Here is a 20,281-nt window from a genome sequence, read left to right on the forward strand (position 1 = left end):
TATATGAACATATACTGAATTATAAATGTTCATTTGTATATTTGAATCTATTTGAGTTTATATTTGACTTTATATGCCAAAATAAAAAATGTTCATTTTTATGATACGTTATGCACATTTATGAAATGCATAAATATTCATTCATGTGAGTTGAGAAACTGACTTATGCATACTATGAAATCTTTTGATCATATATGAAATTCATAATGTTCATTTACATATATAGTAATGTAAATCAATGTAAGTATTATACTATAATCTTAGCAATTTTTATTGAAGAACTAATAAATTATATCCGTACATTCTTCAGTTTTGTTGCAGAGCGAAGGAAACCGTTTCAGAGAAGAGAAACAAAGATTATAGTTCGCAGTTATTTTTATTATTATTATTATTTCTTTTTTTTATTTTTATAAATGTTCATTTTCATTTTGTTAAATGTTCATTTATATGTTAGTATAACGTCATTCACATTTTAATAGATGATAAATGTTAATTTACGTATTGATAAATGTTCATTTTCAATATATATAAATGTTAATTTACGTATTGATAAATGTTCATTTTCGTTCTTATTCATGATCAACAAGTAAATGCATTAATTTTAAAATGAATATGTGCATATACTTAAAAGTTCATTTTTATACTACTAATTAAAGCACCTAATTATATCATGATTTAGTTATTTTAACAAATTTAATAAGGAATTTCAATAAGAGTGTGTGCTATGTTGTAGTTTTCATGGAAATGATTCTTACAATTACAATAAGGAGTGAGTGCTACCTTCAAAAAATTTCAATAACAAGTACAAAATTATAAATTTTATACATTTTTCATCTATAATAATGTTCCTTAATTAAATGTTCAATTATAAATAATTGTATGTTCATTTACAACTATTAATAAAATATGTTCAGTTTTGAAATATTATATGTGCAAAATGACGTCACTTGAAGAGGGGGGAGGGTGTAGGTAGCAGAAGCTACCTCAATTGCTAATCATCGCCCGCGAATCTCCACATAAAGCCCACAAAATTAGAGTGAATTGTCACTTTTGCCCTCAAAGTAAAAAACACAATTTCTTCTCTCAATTCTCTACTTCCACTTTCTCTCTCTAAAAAACTTTCCGAGCGATGTCGAGGCGGCCCGGCAAGGAAGTGGCGGCACATGCGGCGGGTGGACAGCGGTTTTCCGGCGAGAAGGTATTTTTTATTAATTTTGTGTTTAAAAATTAAAAAAAAAAAGGTCGGAGGCGGTGGCGGCGCCTAGGCCAGACGCCACCACCACGGCGGCGGCGTCTAGCCCAGACGCCACTACCACGGCGGCGGCGCCTAGGCCAGACGCCGTGACGGTGGCGGTGGCGTCTGGCCCAGGCGCCAGAACCACGGCACCGACGTCTGGCCTAGGCGCCGCCGCCGTGGTAGTGGCGTCTGGGATAGACGCCGCCGCCACCGTCACGGCGTCTGGCCTAGGCGCCGCCGCCTTTTTATTTTTTTTATTTAATTTTTTTTTGGTTTTAAATTTGAAATTTAATTTTCGAAAATAATTATTTTTTTTTTGATTTTTTTTTAAATTTGTTTTTCTTTTTTTTAATTTTATGTTCTTGTTTATTGTTCTTGTTTTTTTTTTTTTTTGAATTAGTTTTTTTACTTAAAAAAAATTTTATGTTCCCTTTTTTTTGTTATAAATTTTTTTTAAAATTTTGATGTTCTTCTTTTTTTAAGTTTTTATAATTTTATATTTTTCACTTTGTTTTTTCCAATTTGTTTTTTTTGGGTAATTTTTTTTTTTGCTTTGTTTTTTCCAATTTTTTATTTATTTATTTATTAGGTTATTAATTTTTTTATTTTTAGGTTGTTAATATTTTGTAATGTTTTTAATTTATTTTCCATCATATGTATATTGTTTTATTTATTTATTTTAATTACTTTTTTTATGTTTATATTACATGTTTATATTGCATATTACATGTGTTGTTATTTTGTGTTAGGCATCGTATTTTCGTTCTGGGGCTGGGAAGAGTATGGACATTATGAGAAGTACGATGAACTCAATGGAGAGCTCGGGGCCCAGACACGTTAGATCCCGTGGTATTTCGGCCTCGGCTCGTAGAGAACGGGTGCACTATTCTGAGGATGATGAAGATGATGATGGTGATGAGGAGGAGGAGGAGGAGGATGCAGATGAGGATGTGGACGATCAGAGTGGACCATATGATGATTACGGTCCATTCAGTCATAGGCTTGATGATGTGTATGAGACGCGTAGGGTAGACGTGCGTAAGGGTAGAGATGGTAGATTTGTTAGTAGATCTGGCACATCATCTGCGTCCACTGTGTCTGCGGTTAGCAGAAAACGGTCGAGGGCCGTTAATGATTCTTGGGTGGTGAGGGGCGAGGTGGCTGGGGGACCTATAGACGGGAGTGTGATTCCTAGCTTTCTAGGACACATCGCTACCCGTATTTGGGAGGACCAAGAGCGGGCTTTGGATAGCGGCATTTTGAAATGCCAAACCCGGGAGAGGACTTGTAACTTCTTGTGTAGTTGGGCTGAGGCTTGGCCGGAGGAGAGCGAGATGGTCGGCCGATTGAGGGCCACTAGAGTGAGCCACCTTCCTGCCACCATGCATGAGAGGATTGACTCGACGCTGATCACGGCTTTCGTTGAGCGATGGCAGCCGGACACGAACTCTTTCCACCTTCCGTTCGGTGAGATGACGATCATGTTGCATGACGTCGAGGCCATCCTTGGGATTCCCGTAGAGGGAAACCGAGCATCTGTTGTCACAGATGCGGATCAGGCAGATTTATTGGCGGAGCTGTTGGCGGTGGATAGGGCTGCGCTGTACACAGCGGCACTTGGTGTGTGGGATCACGGCGGTGTTAAGATCGCAGCAGTTTTGCAGCGATGTTTGCACCCCACTTCACGTAGGACGCAGGACACACAGCTGGCTGCATATGTTTTTCTTCTTCTCGGGTGTACCTTGTTTCCGGATAAGAGCGGAAACAAGCTCAGGCCACGCGACATAGTTGACGCGTGTGAGCCCGACAGAGTAGGCCAGTTTTCTTGGGGGTCGGCTACATTAGCGTACATGTATCGCCAGTTAGGATTCTCGAGCCGGGCTGATGCGGCAGGTATCACTGGATGTATGACGTTGTTACAGACGTGGATATACGAGTATTTCCCGGCGTTTCGACCACACCGCGACCCGGTTCCTATTGGGGATGGCCAGCCACGTGCCTGTGCGTGGAGTCCGCGTGTCGAGAAGAAGTCCATTGACCGCCTGCGATCGATACGGTTATTGCTTGACAGGATGTCCCCATTAGAGGTAAAGTGTTTAAATTATTTCTACTTTTATAGTTTGATGTGTTTATTGTACGAATCTTACTAATTTTAAAAAATGTGCAGGTGAACTGGATGCCTTTCGGCCAGAACCCTAGTAATAGGGTACCCAGGACCCTCTACACGGGACTGATTCAGTATCGTGAGATCGTAGAGGCGTACATGCCGCAGCGCTGTCTTCGCCAGCTTGGATATGTCCAAGTTGTTCCTCCTCCACCAGCATGGCCCAGTAAGGCCGTCCGATCTGCGTCGTTGAAGGAGTACGTCGTCCAATGGCCGGCAAGCATGATTGGCACGTGGGAGCAGTTTCCGATGGTTGCCCGCATATGGATTGAGCAGTTGCAGCGGCCGCCAACTGGGGTGGCTGCCATGTGTGACCAGCACTACATGGAGTGGTACAACCGGCACTCGCACCCGAGGTTGATCAGAGACGTCCACCACGGCGACGACGCCGATGATGATGATGTGCCACCGCCCACTGCCGTGGATGCGGTACGTCTCATAAAACATTTGTAGTTGTGTTTTTTTCATATAATATGTCTCATAATACGTCGTTATTGAATTTTATGTGTTTTGTTATGTGTAGTGGATGGGAAAGATGACGCAGTTGGGACACAGACTTTTTGAGGAGAGGGACAACATGACGACTGCAACAGGCAGAGCTGTTATTGATGAACTGGAACGGGCCCTTGAGCAGTGGCAGTGGGCGTCACAGAGAGATTATTGATATGTCGGCAGTGCATTTATAAAACATTTTCCTAGTTGTTTGTAAAAGTTAACATTATCTGTTCTTATAATTATTATTTTAAGTCCTCGAGAGAGTTCTTGATGCCGTTCCTCTGAGTATCAATAGCCTTGTTTATTCTCTCGAACAGTGTATCCAGAGCAGAGGTGGAAGAATCAATCCAGTCCTTCAGAGCTCTATGAGCGCTCTCAACTCTACATGTAGTAGTGTTTCCAAAATGAAGAACTTGGTTTGTCCAATATTTGACAAACTTTTCCCTCTGAGGCACCCACTGCTGCATCACATAGTCTACGATTGCCGGGCACCATTGGTATGCATCCTTGAAGTTATCCAAGGCTCGGTCGTACTCTGCCTCCGTGGTAGCTTGCAGGATCTTCCGCCACTTACCATTTACCAATCTCTCTGCTGAATCTAAGTTCTTGTTGAAAAGGTTGTAGGCTTTGACTTTCACGCATTTGTTGATGTGCCATGTGCACAGTAAATGGCTCGACTCCGGAAACAGCTCCGCTATAGGGGCAAAGAGACCTCCCTCACAATCGCTGACGATGGCCGATGGCTGAACACTTGGGCCGATGTAATTTCTCAACTTCTCCAACACCCAACGGTAACTCGCAACCGTCTCATCCTTCATAACTGCATAACCAATCAAAAAGTTCTGGTTCGTTGGAGTCATCCCAACCATCTCAACCAGTGGAAACTTATACTTGTTTGTCTTGTACGTTGAATCGATCAGAATCACAGATGGCCAAGACGAAATCATATCAGCACAATCAGGATGCACAAGGAACAAATGAGTCACCTCCGATGTGTCTTCATCAGATTCAAACCAGTACAGGTAACCACGTGCTTGTGCCTGGTGTAGAAGCTGCTGTATAGGGTTCCTTCCCTCCGACCGTTCAAACCTCAATTTATGTCTGACGTTGTAGATGTGTCTTCGGTTTGGCTGGTCTTCAGGAAATTTCTCCAACACAGATGCTAATATTTTAGCAGGCTTCACTTGAGCATCACTCATTTCTTTTACAATTAGTTTCGCAGCAGGACTTAGGCCACTTAACTGTCGATGACCCACTTCATATGCGATCATCTCATGGTTGTGATACCCCCATTTACCGTAACTCTTCACTTCCCAACCGTCACCCCTTTGCTGTTGTCGAACCTTTACTCTGAACTGACACCCACAACCTTTCCGCTTTGTATCAAACCGAATCGCTTGACTGAAATCTCGTTCCTCCCTTTTGCGATAACGGTCGCATCTCAAAATGCGATCCATTCTACCATCCCGTTGAGATTTATGAGTTGCTACTACTAAACAAAAACCTGATCTAATTGCAACCTGTTTCGCCCAATCAACCGCTTGTTGAGCATCTTCGAACAGACCATCGTGTACAAAAATCCCACTATAATCATTTCCGTCTCCACCATAATCCTGCAACAATAACATATAAATATAATCACATAAGAGTAGATTAAATTAATACATTTGACACAACATTAGCACAAAAGCAAAAACAATAATAAATTATAAACAACAAACAAAGAAATAAACAAAAAGTATTCAAAAAAAAAAAAAAAAACAAAACACAAAAATAAAAAACATAAACAAAACTTTAGATTAAATAAATAAAAATAAACCAAAAAAAAAAACAAAAAAAAACATAAAACGAAAAAAATTGTAAAAAAAAAAATAAAAAATAAATAAATTAAAAACAAAAACAAATTAAAACAATTAAAAACAAAACAAAAAAAAAAACAAAAAAAAAAGAAAAAAATTGTAACACAAAAAAAAAAAAATAAACAAATTTTAAATTAAATTAAAAAAAAAAAAAAAAAAATAGTGGTGGCGCCTAGCCAGGACGCCGCCACCGTGGCGGTGGCGTCTAGCCAGGACGCCGCCACCGTGGCGGTGGCGCCTGGCCAGGACGCCGCCACCGTGGCGGCGGCTTCTTGGCCAGACGCCACGGTTACGGTGGCGGCGTCCTGGCCAGGCGCCAGAGTTACGGTGGCGGCGTCCTGGCTAGGCGCCACCACTACGGTCACGGCGTCCCGGCAGGACGCCAGCCGCCAATTCGTGGTTTTAGATGGCATCGTACCTCCTTTTCCGGCGTCAACGGCGTCTCTCCGGTGCATCTACCCGACGTTGAGGGCTCTTCGGTTTCACTCGGCGATCCAGTCCTGCTCCACATTTTTTATGACTGAAAAATTTTATTTTCGGTAAAAATTAAAACAAGGGCAATAATGTCAACATTTTTAAAAAATGTGGGCTTTATGTAGAAAAACGCGGGCGATGTTTAACAAATCCCGAAGCTACACCGGGGTGTAGTGTAAAATTTTCAGACTTTATTGGGTAAATTAGTCCCATGGTACCGAATTTGGGCCAAGGTTATAAGGCCCTTATTAGACAGGATGAATACAATTATACAAGGCTAATACATTTCCTTTATTTCATATCAGTAATAATTAAAACGCTTTTAGTTTTATCATAATTTTGACGTTTTTTTTTTTGGTATTACTCCCTTCGTATATTTTTAGAGATAAGAGAGAAAGAGAGGTGGTACCAATGCTTGAACCCTGGATCTAGACTTCGGGCTTGTTCTCATTAACTGAACTGAGCTGAACTGAACTGAAATTAGCTAAACTGAACTGAAATGAATATTTTATAAGAGAAGGAAATTAAGAGCTGAACTGAACTGAACTGAATTGAATTGAATTGAATTGAACTGAACTGAATTTCAACGTAAGAGAACATACCCTTCAGAGGTTTCATTCTCTGACCACTAGTCCACAAGGGAAGCTGGTTTACTCCCTTCGTATTTTGATAGGTGTGATATATTTTTTTTAACGAAAAACTACATTTTAATATTATATATTTCTCTTTTAATATCCCACCCAACCATATTACAAGTACTACTTTTTATTTATTTATTTTTTTATTAACCCACTCACTTCTTATTTTTTAAATCAATTAAATTGCCTAACACTATGTAATGGTCATAGTATAACATTTATTAAAACACGGATGAATAGTAAAAAAAATTCAAAATATTAAGTAAAAATTACATCTATGTTTAAAATGCGCGTATGCTAATGTAATACTTTGACTGATAATATTTTTAATTATCATCAAGCAAAAATTATACTCCGTAACAACTAAATATTAATAAATTATTGATTGTGCCGATTCCAATTTACTCTTAAGATTTTAATTATTCTTATGTATAAATCACAAATATTAGTTAAAGTAAGTTACCGTAATAATTAGTGAAAAAAATAAAAAAAAAAATTATTTATTAAATACGGATATTTTAACTCATTTTAATACTCCGTATCATATGACTATACTCGTACAAATAATTAAAGGGGGAAAAAACATAGGTTAAAAATGTAAGAATATTAGAATAAGGGTTTGGTGACTGACAAAAAAGATGAAAAAGGGGGTGAGGTGCATGATAGAGTAAAAGAGGACAATAGATATGTGTAAGAGATTAGATTGTGTAAGAAACAAAAAAAAAAAAAGAAAAAAATGAAATTACCAAGAGAGTTTATAATCCAAGGTTGGGTGGAGAAAAAGTAATTGGCAGAGTATTGGTCTGCTTCTTGATTAACAAACACAGGGCTCGATGTTATTCACCTCTTTCTCTCTCCTCCTTAAAACATGCCTGCATTTTCCAATCCTCTGCTCTTGCTCCTACCTTTCTTTCCCTTTTTTTTTTTTCCTTTAAATTAATTTGTAAAATTATTTCATTTTTTTTTAGGACTGTAAAATTATTTCATAGATTAATTTAATCTTGCGTCAGATATAACAAAAAAATATCAATTGATTGTTGTTGCAGTGGTAATTGAGACTGTATTCCTCCGTTTTTAAATACTTGTTTTATTTCTCTTTGCGCGGAGTTTTAGGAGAAATTGGAGAAAGTAATAAAATATAAAGGTAGTGGGGTGGATAGAAGAATAAAAAATTATACTTCCTCCGTTCTGTTAATATTGCAACAAGGAGAAAATTACGCATCCCAAAACACATTTTATATGCTAAATATCTATAATTATGTACGAGTTAAAATTATAAAAAGTTGATATTGTGAAAGTATTAAATGAGACGAATCCAACAAGATCCCACTTGACTATATTTTGGTTAATGTATAACTCATATTATATAGTCAAACAAGAGCGATGAATAGTGCAAAAAGTCCATTGTTGCAATATTAATAGAACGGAGGAAGTATAAATTAAAAATAGTGGAGAGAATTGGAGGAGAGAGAATATATGTTGGGTTCACCAGGTAAGATAAATTAATTTAATATCGTAAAAATTTTCCAAATAAGGAAATGGAGCAAGTATTTAAAAACAACCGAAAAAGGAAAGTGAAGCAAGTATTTAAAAACGGAGGGAGTATTTGATTAGTGGTACCATGCGTTCAATCTCTTATACGAGTAAACTAAAAGAGGATTGAAAGCTAATTATCTAAAACCGAGTTTTGAATCCGAATTAGCCAAAAGGGTGAACTGCCACAAAAGAAATTCTTCTAAGGTTGTCACTTGTCAAACTCATCATTAGTGTATTATGTATATTTCACTAAACTTGTCGTTTCACTATATTTGTTGAAGTGGTAAGGATTTTGGGTGGCATATAACTCGTTGTTATTTTATTTTTTAAAAGCCACTCACATGATTTATTTATAACAATAATAAAATGAGTTTGCATGAAATTGACAATTAGTTTTCAAAAAATAAATAAAAAAATGACAATTAGTAGTACCTTACCAAGTTAATAATCTTAGACCAAACCAAGTTTGACTCTTGTTTACAAATCTAGTACTGTAGTTCCAGCTAGAATCATGCAATTCAAACAGCATTTAAATAATTATACAATATAATTCCCTAATCCCAATTAGCAACATTAATAATGCATCATCTTGTTAATATAATTCCCCTATTATATAAATCCACTTGTGATAGTCACGTTGTACAATTTTACTAATGCAAGTAGATGGTAAAGACTTAAGAGCAAATAATTTATCCGATTGCCAAATATTTTAAAGTATTTTAATTTACTCTTTCTTTATATAGGCTATGTTCTGATTGATTTAACTGAGCTGAACTAAACAAAACTGAATATTTTATGAGAGAATAAAATAAAAAATTGAGCTGAATTAAACTGAAAATAATCTGAAGAGAATAAATCCACGGTAGTCATTCAATTGCTGAAAAGTGGAAGGAGAAAATCAAGGCTTTGAGACAGAAAAGTTTTTTTTTTTCAAAAATATATAAATTGTGTATAATTAATTTATTACAGTATTTAATTTTTTAAAGGCATGCCGCCGCATTCTTTTAGCCAAAAAAACTTTGGGTTTATTAATATTTATAGAAAAGAAAAATATTTATAGAAAAGAAAAATATTTGCCGTGTATAATTTGGAATGTTGATCCTTTTAATGTGCTGAGCTTTTACTGTTTTCGGCTGCTATTTCCCATGTATTTGGCTTTACCTCAATCACACTTCAATTTTCTATTTTAAAATTTTTATTATCCTTTTTTTTTTCTTTTTTTGAACAGGAAAGGTAAAATAGAGTCACTCCATAAATGGTTTTCACTAACCCTAATTTGTCCCCAAAAAAACAAAAACTAAGAAAGTTAGTTATGTAAAAGTCATTGTTATGATGTTTCTAACAACTTTACTCCTTTTAATTTTGTCATTCAACGTAATTTGTTGTATAATTTCCTTTGCAATACATAACTCGAGAGACAACATTCTTTAAATGTGCCAATAACTGTTTAGCCAATTTATTATCATCTCTTAGTTCCGTTAAATGTTATGTGCAACTTTAGAATATTTTATATCTCACAAATATTTTTCCTCAAAAAAAATATATATATCTCACAAATATTACTCTAAAGTTGCACATAACATTTAACGGAGGTAGTATTATAAATTTAGAACCATTGTCATTGAACCATCTAGGCCTTCTAGCAAGGGACATTGTGCTTTATTTTATTTGCTCTATAAATTTTACTCAAATAGTCAATAAATTATCACCCTTAAAAAAAAAACATGAATATATTGCGAATTATTGGATTATAATTAGCTAACAAAATGTCTCCAAGAGTTGATAATATTGGTCTTAAACTCTTGAAGGCTTGTTATTAAGCTGCATCTGTTGAATTAATGCATGAATTACTACGTATGAAGTAATCAATTGGAATTTGGAAATGTTCATGGCATTAGAACAGCACACAAATTAAACATTAAATTACTCAATTCTTAATCTACAAAATATAAATATAAATTCTTTGGAATCAAATATACGAATAATATTATTATTTAAAAATTTTAAAAAATAATTTAGGAGTTAACACGTTCCAAATCAAAGAAGCTAATAAACCAACATTTGGCTTAATAATCATGTTTGAGCTAAATGACAATTAAGTTTCAAATCAGAAGACACATCTCTTTCCTAAGATTAGAAAATAGCCGACATTAATAATTTAATAAAAATGATTATGTTAGCTAATTAAACCGGCAAAATTAACGTCATCCTTGTGATCAACCACCCAAACGTGCGGCTCTATGAACACATTCATTGTCACTAACAACAGTAAATTAAAGCTAGATTTTGGTATGTCATTTTTTCATGAAACATAATAATAATATTACATGATTCCAATTATTAAATTTTATCGTGATTTTTATTTTATAATTATAAGAAATAGTACTCGTAATATATTTATTCAAGGTGTTAAGAAAATGAGAGCAAATTTATAGTACTCGGTCGATTGATCCATTGATTTTCCTCAATTGTTTTCAAAGACTTTTTTCATTTTTTGTCCCTTGGTCTTATTTTTTCCTTTTGTTTAAGAGGACAAGTTTGTTGCACAAAATTGAGGCAAAAAAACTCTATTATTGGTTCAATGTTGATTAAAGTTTTTAAAGGTTATCCGTGAACATATTTCACCCATGTGGGTAATCAAGTTGGGAACATTTACACCAATGGTCCCAAATGGAATAGATCAACATAATTTTTCGTCATAATCGAAATTAAAACCGGTAACATTAGGAATCATTTCAATTAATTTTAAACGGGTATAACTGATTGCGAAGGTTTATAATTAGTTTTGCACAGTAGTTATGACATATTAGTAATATTAGACCTACTTTTTATTTCGCGTGTCTAATATGAAATTATATGGTCAATTTTGTGATTTATCTAAGAAATAATTTGAACTATAAATTGCAACGGAATCATCTCAATCCGATATTATTGTCGATTTGTTTTTATTGGTGATTATTACAATTAAAATCTTGGCGATTTAAAATTATTAAGTCATGCAGACAATTTTTTTTCTTTTTCTCAACCCTAGCTACTCCAAATATTGAAAATTGCCATATGGATAAACAAGTATGGTTGTGTGGAAATGGACCCATTTTAAAATGTACATTGCATCACTAAGGTCAGTACTCAGTAGGATGTTATATGAATCTATAAGGATTGTCATTAAAAAAAAAATAGTACGTGTAACTAAAAATAAAAAATAAAATTAATGAGTACAAATCATTTTGCGCGCTTTCTATAGTGTAATGCTTCAAAACAGTGTTATTATTTCATCAAAGTAAAACAATAATGTGACACAAATTAATAAAGACAAATATTATTCATGAGTTCACATGGAAAGAAATGAACATCAATCTTAGTGGAGTATTATTATTATACAAGTAATAATGCTTCAACACACAAAATGGATTACCCCTAGTAAAATTAGCTCAAAGAAGTTGTACATACTCCGTACTTTGTATCACTCGCTGTATAACAATCGAGTTTGAATATAATCACAATTTGACCTTTCATGATTGAAATAAATTAGTTAATTAGAGCATATTCTCTTCAGCTTAATTTCAGTTTAGCTTCAATCAGTTTAGTAAATCAAAACAGACACTTACATGATCAACTCTTATTTCCCGCAATAATGGACTAGGAAATTAAAGATGCTAAAGAACCTAATTATAGCTAATTATGCAAGTAAATAAGCGACATGTTAGGCAATGAAGCATACGTGCAAAATCATAATCTAACACTAATTAACTTTATTTGTTGCTTTTTCAAATGATTAGGCATATATGAAATCATTGACACTACCCCTCCTATTTTGTAATTTTCAGCACACTAATAATTATACAGTGTTAAGTTTTACAATTATTATTAATGCTACAGTAACAAACACTATGTTAAAGTAATTAATCGATAGAGTATTAAGAGTGTTATTATTAAAAATAATAATGTACAGTTTAAACAGTAATTGTTTCTCAACAGTAAAAGAAGAAGCCCACTTATTATTAAGAAATAAACAGTAATTAATAATAATGACTACTGTAATTACCTCCACTAAAAAGGTGACAAAGTGGGTCCCACATTAAGATGGTTTCAAAAAAGTAAGGCAAAAAATGAAGATGGATTTGGATGGCTAGGTTTATAATCATGATAATTACAGTATTCATCAAATTGTAGGGGTGAGAATTTAAAATAGATTATTAAAAGTTTGATTTAATGTGACGTGGATGAGACATTTATTTCATGGTCGGTGATTTTATTAATCAAAGCAATGGTTCTTAAATCTTACCTTATCATCAACCTAAATAATCCATGCAGGTGACTCAATCATCTTTTTATTTATTTTAAGGCAAAAGCTAATAAACACCCCGAAGCGTTAGATAAGAGAATTAAAGTATTTATAAAAAACTAAGCTACGAGTATTTATAAAAAACATTCTGCTTACAATATGATAATTTAATTAATCATCTAACAAATTAATTTCAAATTGTTATGGAGTATAAAGATCAAATTGGCCTTAAAGTTATTACAAGTCATTCTAATACACTATTACTTTAATTTGTATTAACCATTTATTGTGCTATTTTCAGTTTTAAAAGATAAACCCCTGTTCAACTAACCCTAAGCGCTAATAAATGAGTGTGGTGTGTGGATTTGAGTGTTTAAACAATTCGTTAAATTCATAAATAGGATGAAATTCTTAACCAATAGCCACTAAATCATTTTGAATTGACTAGTTGTAACACTTATTGAATTTTTGCCACCTCTATCCATATAATTATATCTAAATTATATCCTAGTTATTAACTATACTTTATACTACCTTCGGCTACTTTTATTTGCAAATTTGAAACATTATTCTATATTCTCCTTTAGCCTCAGTCTAAAGTTTTCTTAAAAATTTTAGTCTCTTTCTAATATTACGATGATTATGAAACGGAGGGAGTAAAAAACACTTGGGAAGGACACGGTGCTCAAGAAGGCGAGTAAGGGGAGGGAGGGGGCCATTATTTGTAGACAAAGCGAGCCATATTTTGCGGAGTGGGCGTGCTGTCCGCAATTCCGCCCTACAGTAACTGCTGTCCCACTTTCTATTTTTTTTTTTTAGCCTTTAATTTTCTGTAATAATTTTGCAATTAAAATTAGAAAAATGATCTACTTATATTAACCTTGATTATTCATCAGTAATTTTATTTTAGTGTATTTATATTTTGGTGGTTTTGGTACCCTACATGGTGGTATGTCCCCTTTTAGCAAGTAGATCCATTTTTTATGCTCATCTTAACCCAAATCCAAGAAATTACTACTCCGTATTACTTCTTTTTTTTTTTTTTTTTTTTTTTTTAATATATATATAAAATTGTGATAGAGATTAGAGAGGGAGTTTTGGTAAAGAAGTAAAGACTAAAGTAAATTTATTTAATACGTAAAAGATGTAGAAAAACCAACATCTAATGAAATTAAAAGTCAACTAATTAAGTCATCATTCATCGAGCGTGTATCATTTTTTTTTATAAGACATAGTTTACTTAATCCATCTTTGCTCTCTTCTTTAATTTTTTTGACAAACTCTTCTTTAATTTCAAGCAATTCAATAGAGTTACATATGTTACAGAGTATATTATACGTACAAAGTGCATGTGATATATTCCTTCAAAAAAAGTGCATGTGATATATACATACAATTGCGTTTACTTATCCTAACTAATGCATTGTATTTCGGTAACATGGATCGTATTATTGAACATTACTAGATGAATAAGCTAATTAAAACTCTATCTTACTAATCTCCTTCAATATGATTATTACTAAGGGTCTGTTCTCATTGACTGAATTCAGCTGAAGTGATCTGAAATGAATTTTTTATAAGAGAAGGAAATTAGAAGCTGAACTGAACTGAAAATAAACGTATGAGAATAAGCCATAACTACAAATGTGCAAAACAATTAAACATGTTTTTGTTTTAGTAAAATAAAATGATACGTAGTATTAAAAAAAATGTTGGCAACATCGATTAGGTCCCTTTGCTGCTGATCATTCATGTTCGATATAGTCATCCAACTTAAAAAGGAGTACAAAAAAGATGAGCTTAATCTATATATTTTCCAAAAGATATGAATCTTTACCTTTGTTTTCGATATTTCAATTTCTCCCTAAAAGTTAAGCTAATTTATTTAAACAACGTGGAAAGATATTGCTGTTTGTGCCAAAAATTAAGAATTCAGAACGAGTGTTATTATATTTTTCGATAGCTGTATGAACATCGTTCTTAACTTCATCATTAACATGTCACTACTATATTTTTGTTCGTTTTAAATTAATTACAACAATTTGACTCATATACTATTTAATTTCTTAATTTAATCGTTTTTTATTTTAAGTACATATACATATATAAAAACAAATTCTACCGTAATTAAGATTTTCTAGATTTATCTCAAAATGTAATTTTCAACAAAAAATTAACTTTACATACATAATTTTATCATTAGATAACTAAAGATATTAATAATCAAAGTTCGTTATACATTTAATTTAATTTAGAGATAGGCCTTGTTTGGCGAATGGTTGTTGGCGGTTGGCTGTTGACTGGTTCACTTGACTTGTTTGACCAACTGGAATGTTTGGTTGTTTATAATGGCTTTTGAAATTGGCTGTTTAAGTTGGTTGTTTACAAAAGTGTTTGGTAAATTAATTGGTGGTTGTTGGCTGTTTATTAGATAATTTGTGGGCCAACAAGCCAAAAGCCAACAAAAAAGCTACTCAAAGCAGTTTTTTCATTTTGGCTTAAAAGCCAACTTTTTCGCTGACTAAAAAGGCAATTACCAAACATATTTTTTGGCTGTTTGACCACCTTAAAAAGCCAAAAGCTAACCAAAAAGCCATTAAAAAGCCAATTACCAAACATGGCCATAATAATGCTTGTAATATTATGATTGATTTATCAATGTTTTACCATAAGTTGATCATTGATCCAAGTTAAAGAGAATGCAAGTAATTAAGCAAATATCAAGAAGCAAATAACGAATGTTACTTGCTAGTAAGTGTCGACCTAAACTAGCACAGAAAGTCATAGTGACATAAAATTCCACTATAGTAATTAAACCATATACTCCATATGGGAATAAAAATTTGCATACTTTAAGCTAAATAATTAACTTCTACATATAATTTATGTCAGAATTATGTTCCCTATTTTTTATGAAAAAAGAATTAATACAAATATGACCATTACATCAAATATACAAGTAAAATACAATTAAAGTACTTGTACTTTGTATAAGCTATAGTGCCCTAGCCATTAGCTCGAATTTAGCAAGCTAGCTAGCTAGGGTTAGGGTTAGGTTAGGTATGTAGGTTATAATAGGGTGAGGGTCTCCATACAAATTAATCCACAAACAATTATATTTACCTTCCATTTTGTGTCATGCGAGTGTTTGTACTTTGAAAAAGAGAGAATATTTCTTTACATCATCTGCCCACTAATTAACCGTACTAAGCTAAATGGATAGTCTAATACATAAGCTTAGATAACGGCTATCGAAATTCAATATACTATGTACAATTGTATATACAAAGTGCTCCGTATAAGATAGTGAGCAATAAGTTCAAATAAGGTTTAATAATCTGTTGTCGTCTTAATTTGAATAAGATAAAGCTTTTTATGGTTGCAAATGATTGTAAATTTGGTAAGTACTTCATAATACCCATTGGCTTAATCGATTTAGTTTTTACTTAGTATTATTCCTACCTTCATTAACTTATTCTAGAAAAGTAATGTAATCTTAAGTTTTAACTAGTCTTAATAAACCCTAATATTGTCATACAATCATATAAGTATATAGCTTGTTTAATTCAAGTAAAAATAAGCTACTCATAGGAATTTTAAGTTGGAATTTATGGCAAAAGTATCCACCAATTGTTAATCAATATTATACTTCATACTTTGTAGTAATATTTATTAATAATATATATTATTTCTTATATCGGGTTCATTTGTTTGAATTTCAGTTATTTTATTTCAGATCAAAATAGATTAATAAGAGAAATCAATTCATAAAATTTATATTGCTAATTAAAAATAACAATTAAAAAAAAACTAATGTATTAAGGTGTCATTCATCACATAAAAAAAATGTGTAAAGTCTACATCAATTTTCTATCATTTCAATCCCTCAAATATATCTGTGTCTATTTTTTCTTTTTAGTCACAAATCAGTATGAAGATTATTGGATAACCTTAAACCTTAATGCAAATATTTAGTGGTGAAATGATAATCATAGCATGATTAATTAGTGGGGACCTAAATTGGCTGTCATACTTAAGTGATTTTCATTGCGCATATATTCCAATGTCGTCATAAAATACAAGTGTTACGTCAACATTTATATAAATCAAATATCACCTTATTATTGTAATTTTAATTTTGTGGTTTGTGAATGTGCGTGAGAAAAAATTCACAACATCCATCATAGCAATTTCATTCGTTCGTGGATTAGACATTTTGGAACATACCAGATTTTAAACTTGATATGAAGTTAATATACTGAGTTTAATTTAGTAATCAGCACTACTAAATCTACTCCTAACAAAATGATTTTGAATGGAATGAAATTTGTACATAAACCCTAATTTCAAGGCATTCAAATATCATGGACACCAAGATTGATACTTCGTAATTTTTAAGAAGTTTGTTGACACGATAAGTTAATTACTTTGTGTCGTTCCTACATTAAGCGATGTTTGATGGTTAAAATAAATTAACATAGATAAAATGTACCTTTTAATCCGAGTCGGTTTGGAAAATATCGTCTATGTATAAAAGTTAGGCGATGAAGGCCATAATCTTTTGGACTTATTTTTAGATCAATACATTTTAATTTATTTTAGTGAAGTGCAGTTCAAATCTTTTCAGTTCAGCTTTACACTGCATGTATTTCAATAATTTAGTCCAACGCAATTAAAATAAGGGTATGTTTATTTCAGCTTAATTTTAGTTCAGTTCAGCTCCTACTTTCCTCTCTGATAAAATATTAATTTCACTTATATTCAATTCAGCTCAACTTATTTCAGTAAATGTGAACAATGCTTAAATTTAAAGGAACGAGATCTTTAAAAACTAGCCGTACACAAACTTACTTATGTGCGCGTCTTAAATGAAACAAACTAGAGTCGGTTTATAGTTACGAATGTACAAAAGATCGAAAAGAGAGTGTAATTAAGTAAGAATGCGATAGAGTTTTTGTCCACATTAGCTGCGTAAGTATTTAGGAAACAAATTCATAAATGGACCAGCTTTTATGCTAAAAATGTACTACTCTATATTATACTACAATGTTACTCTTAGTAGTAGCATGTAAGAAACTGCACTCAACCCAAAGCACATTCAGTTTTCTGAATTCTGAATAAGCTACTCCGTATTTCTTACAACTACTACTGTAGTATAGTACTATCAGCTATAAGCTATAAGCTATAAGCTAGGTGATGGTAAAACAAAAGCAATTAAAACGCAGATCTCAAGGGAAGGAGATGATATGATATCAAGTTAAAGCTGAAAGCTAAAGGACTCAGAATTTGAGAATCTCTCTTAATTATTTTCGTATAAAGAAAAAAAAAATAATGAAGGGAAAACAATTTCTGAATTCTTAGCTTACTTTTTATCTGATCTCTTTGGTAATGGGGAGTTGCTAGGAGATAGTACTGCTACTACTACTGTGTGATGGTCAACGGGAACACAATATTGAATGGTGATGAACAAATGTTTGTGGGGGAGAATCAAAGTCAGCTTTATGGTTTACTGAGTTACGGGTAAGGCTAAATGACTAACATGTTATAGATATGTAATACGAACATGGAATCATCATTTAAGGTTATTGCATTTACTAGGTATTACGTACAAGTGTTGCTTGGTTGACTATCGGATTATATTAGGCGGTTATAATTAAGATCATGCAAGATAAAGATAGTTGTGGGTTGAGTCAAACTTGTGTATTCTAGGCCTTGAGAAGCCTTACATATGGTTGTGCCACTCACTACATGTTGTATTGGTATATACGCTTAAATTGAATTCTACTTAAACTAACGTGTTTTGTCGTGCTATATTATATCGTGTCATGCTTCTTATAAGGGGGGGGGGGGTGGATTTAGGCCTTGCAAGCAGTAATTATTGTGCCTATTTTGTGCTCAAGCCTTAATGTATATATGTGTCATTTTACATATTCAATGTGCTATAAATTCGACCCGACTCAATGCCATCTTAGATGATGTTTGTTAATTTTAATATTATGGGGTTTCACAAGTTGACTTAACATTTGATGTGACTCCCCCTGGAAATTGTTTGTTTGATTACAAATTAAAGGTAGGTTAGCTCCTCATTATTTTTCTCTTTGAGTCAATTGTGTCAGATTGCTGTGTTCTTTTTTTCCTTTCCCTCCAAACGGGGATCCAGCTTCACAATCACACATACATTCACTATTTACTTTACTTTCTTTTTCATGACAAATAAAAAGAACAAAATCCCAATTCAATTCTCTCATGATCTCTTACATGTTGGCTGGAGTATGTATGGTTTGAAAATGATAATGATAAACCTAAAGAAAATTCGGATAAGATTCATTCAGTGTGGATCATCATCATCATCCTTCCATATCTTTCGTTTCCATAATCATTATAAAGTCATTTTTTCCCGTTTTTAACCCACAATTATTGTTTCACGTCTTAAAAAGACTTCAACCAGGAATTGAAACCTAACCACCTAAAACTGATCTTCGAATTAGCTCAAATGGGGAACTGGTGGAACACCAAAAAAAACTTCAATCAACTACGTATGAAAAAGTGATTTTAAAGGTGTTTATACTGAATAGTGTATTAACAAGATCGAGATTATCGATCATTAATAGATATAATAATAACATTGGTACAAAGAGGGTGAATTTTTGCATCAAATGATATTAAAAGTAGTGACCATGATAAGTCACATTTAGAGCAAATGTTTGGGGGTATAATTTATGTGTTTAAAAATGGAAACCTAAGACAGACTAGGTTTGCTATAACAAGGGTGGTGGTTACTCTGAGCCATAATGCTTCTACCCCTTCCATCCACAAGAAACTCCTTCTGCCAAGCATTTATTGGACAAACCTTCAATTCTCTCTTAAGGATCAACTGATAACAACAACAAATGTGCAATAGGGGACAGAAAGGGAAAACATATCCCTCCTATTTATGTAACTGTAACAATTATTACAACGACCAGTATTAACAACAGGGTTTTCGGATGGAACTAGTGATTTGAGATCAAATTTTGTCTTCATTTCGTGTCTTTATGGTTCCAAATCCGTAAAATATGCAAAATAAACACCGTAGTACGTAACAAGGATGTACTCATGCATATTATTTCAACTGTCTCATTTTAATGTTTACACTTAGCTTCTCTTTTATGTATATTTATACCAAGATAAATTTGAACTAAATTTCAGTTCAGTTCAGTTCCTAATTTCCTTATTCAGCTCATAAACAATTTTAGTCCAATTCAGTAAATTAGAACAAACCCTAAGACAATAATACTTTACTTCATCAAAATTCTAAAACAGGTAAGAATGAGTTACTTTAAAAAAAGGAACAAAGAGATTACTCGCTCATATCATATGCGCGCACCTTAAAATAAAAGGGCACTTGCGTTACTTGATGGCTTGATGCAACTTGTATTTTGTACAGTTGAAGAGAAGAAACTTTAGGCATAAGCATAAATTTTTGATAATGATGGAAGTCATACATAGTTGGATAAAAAATGATTACCTTGATGGTATAATGATGGAGAAATTATATCTTATATTCACAGAAACTACAGTTAAAAATTTGGTACATTTGTCGGTCTAGTAGTG

The 20,281-nt window shown here is 33.1% G+C and overlaps 1 protein-coding gene across 1 annotated transcript; it reads left to right on the plus strand.

Annotated features, from left to right (window-relative positions):
• The first annotated feature begins 1,103 nt into the window (after positions 1 to 1,103).
• On the plus strand, positions 1,104 to 4,147 carry LOC110700967 (protein MAIN-LIKE 1-like). Its single transcript, XM_021878531.1, has 4 exons — positions 1,104 to 1,198; positions 1,987 to 3,324; positions 3,405 to 3,830; positions 3,925 to 4,147. Exons 1-4 carry the CDS (start codon positions 1,130 to 1,132, stop codon positions 4,063 to 4,065), a joined length of 1,974 nt encoding a protein of 657 aa, XP_021734223.1. The 5' UTR covers positions 1,104 to 1,129; the 3' UTR covers positions 4,066 to 4,147.
• Positions 4,148 to 20,281: the final 16,134 nt, after the last annotated feature.

The sequence above is a fragment of the Chenopodium quinoa genome, unplaced genomic scaffold (genome assembly GCF_001683475.1).
Source record: "Chenopodium quinoa cultivar QQ74 unplaced genomic scaffold, ASM168347v1, whole genome shotgun sequence".
Classification (NCBI taxonomy): domain Eukaryota; kingdom Viridiplantae; phylum Streptophyta; class Magnoliopsida; order Caryophyllales; family Amaranthaceae; genus Chenopodium; species Chenopodium quinoa.

Coding starts and splice junctions, on each gene's coding strand:
- LOC110700967 (XM_021878531.1), top strand. CDS start 1,130: ATGTCGAGGCGGCCCGGCAAGGAAGTGGCGGCACATGCGGCGGGTGGA. Junction 1,199..1,986: donor AGCGGTTTTCCGGCGAGAAG/GTATTTTTTATT, acceptor ATTTTGTGTTAG/GCATCGTATTTTCGTTCTGG. Junction 3,831..3,924: donor CGCCCACTGCCGTGGATGCG/GTACGTCTCATA, acceptor TGTTATGTGTAG/TGGATGGGAAAGATGACGCA.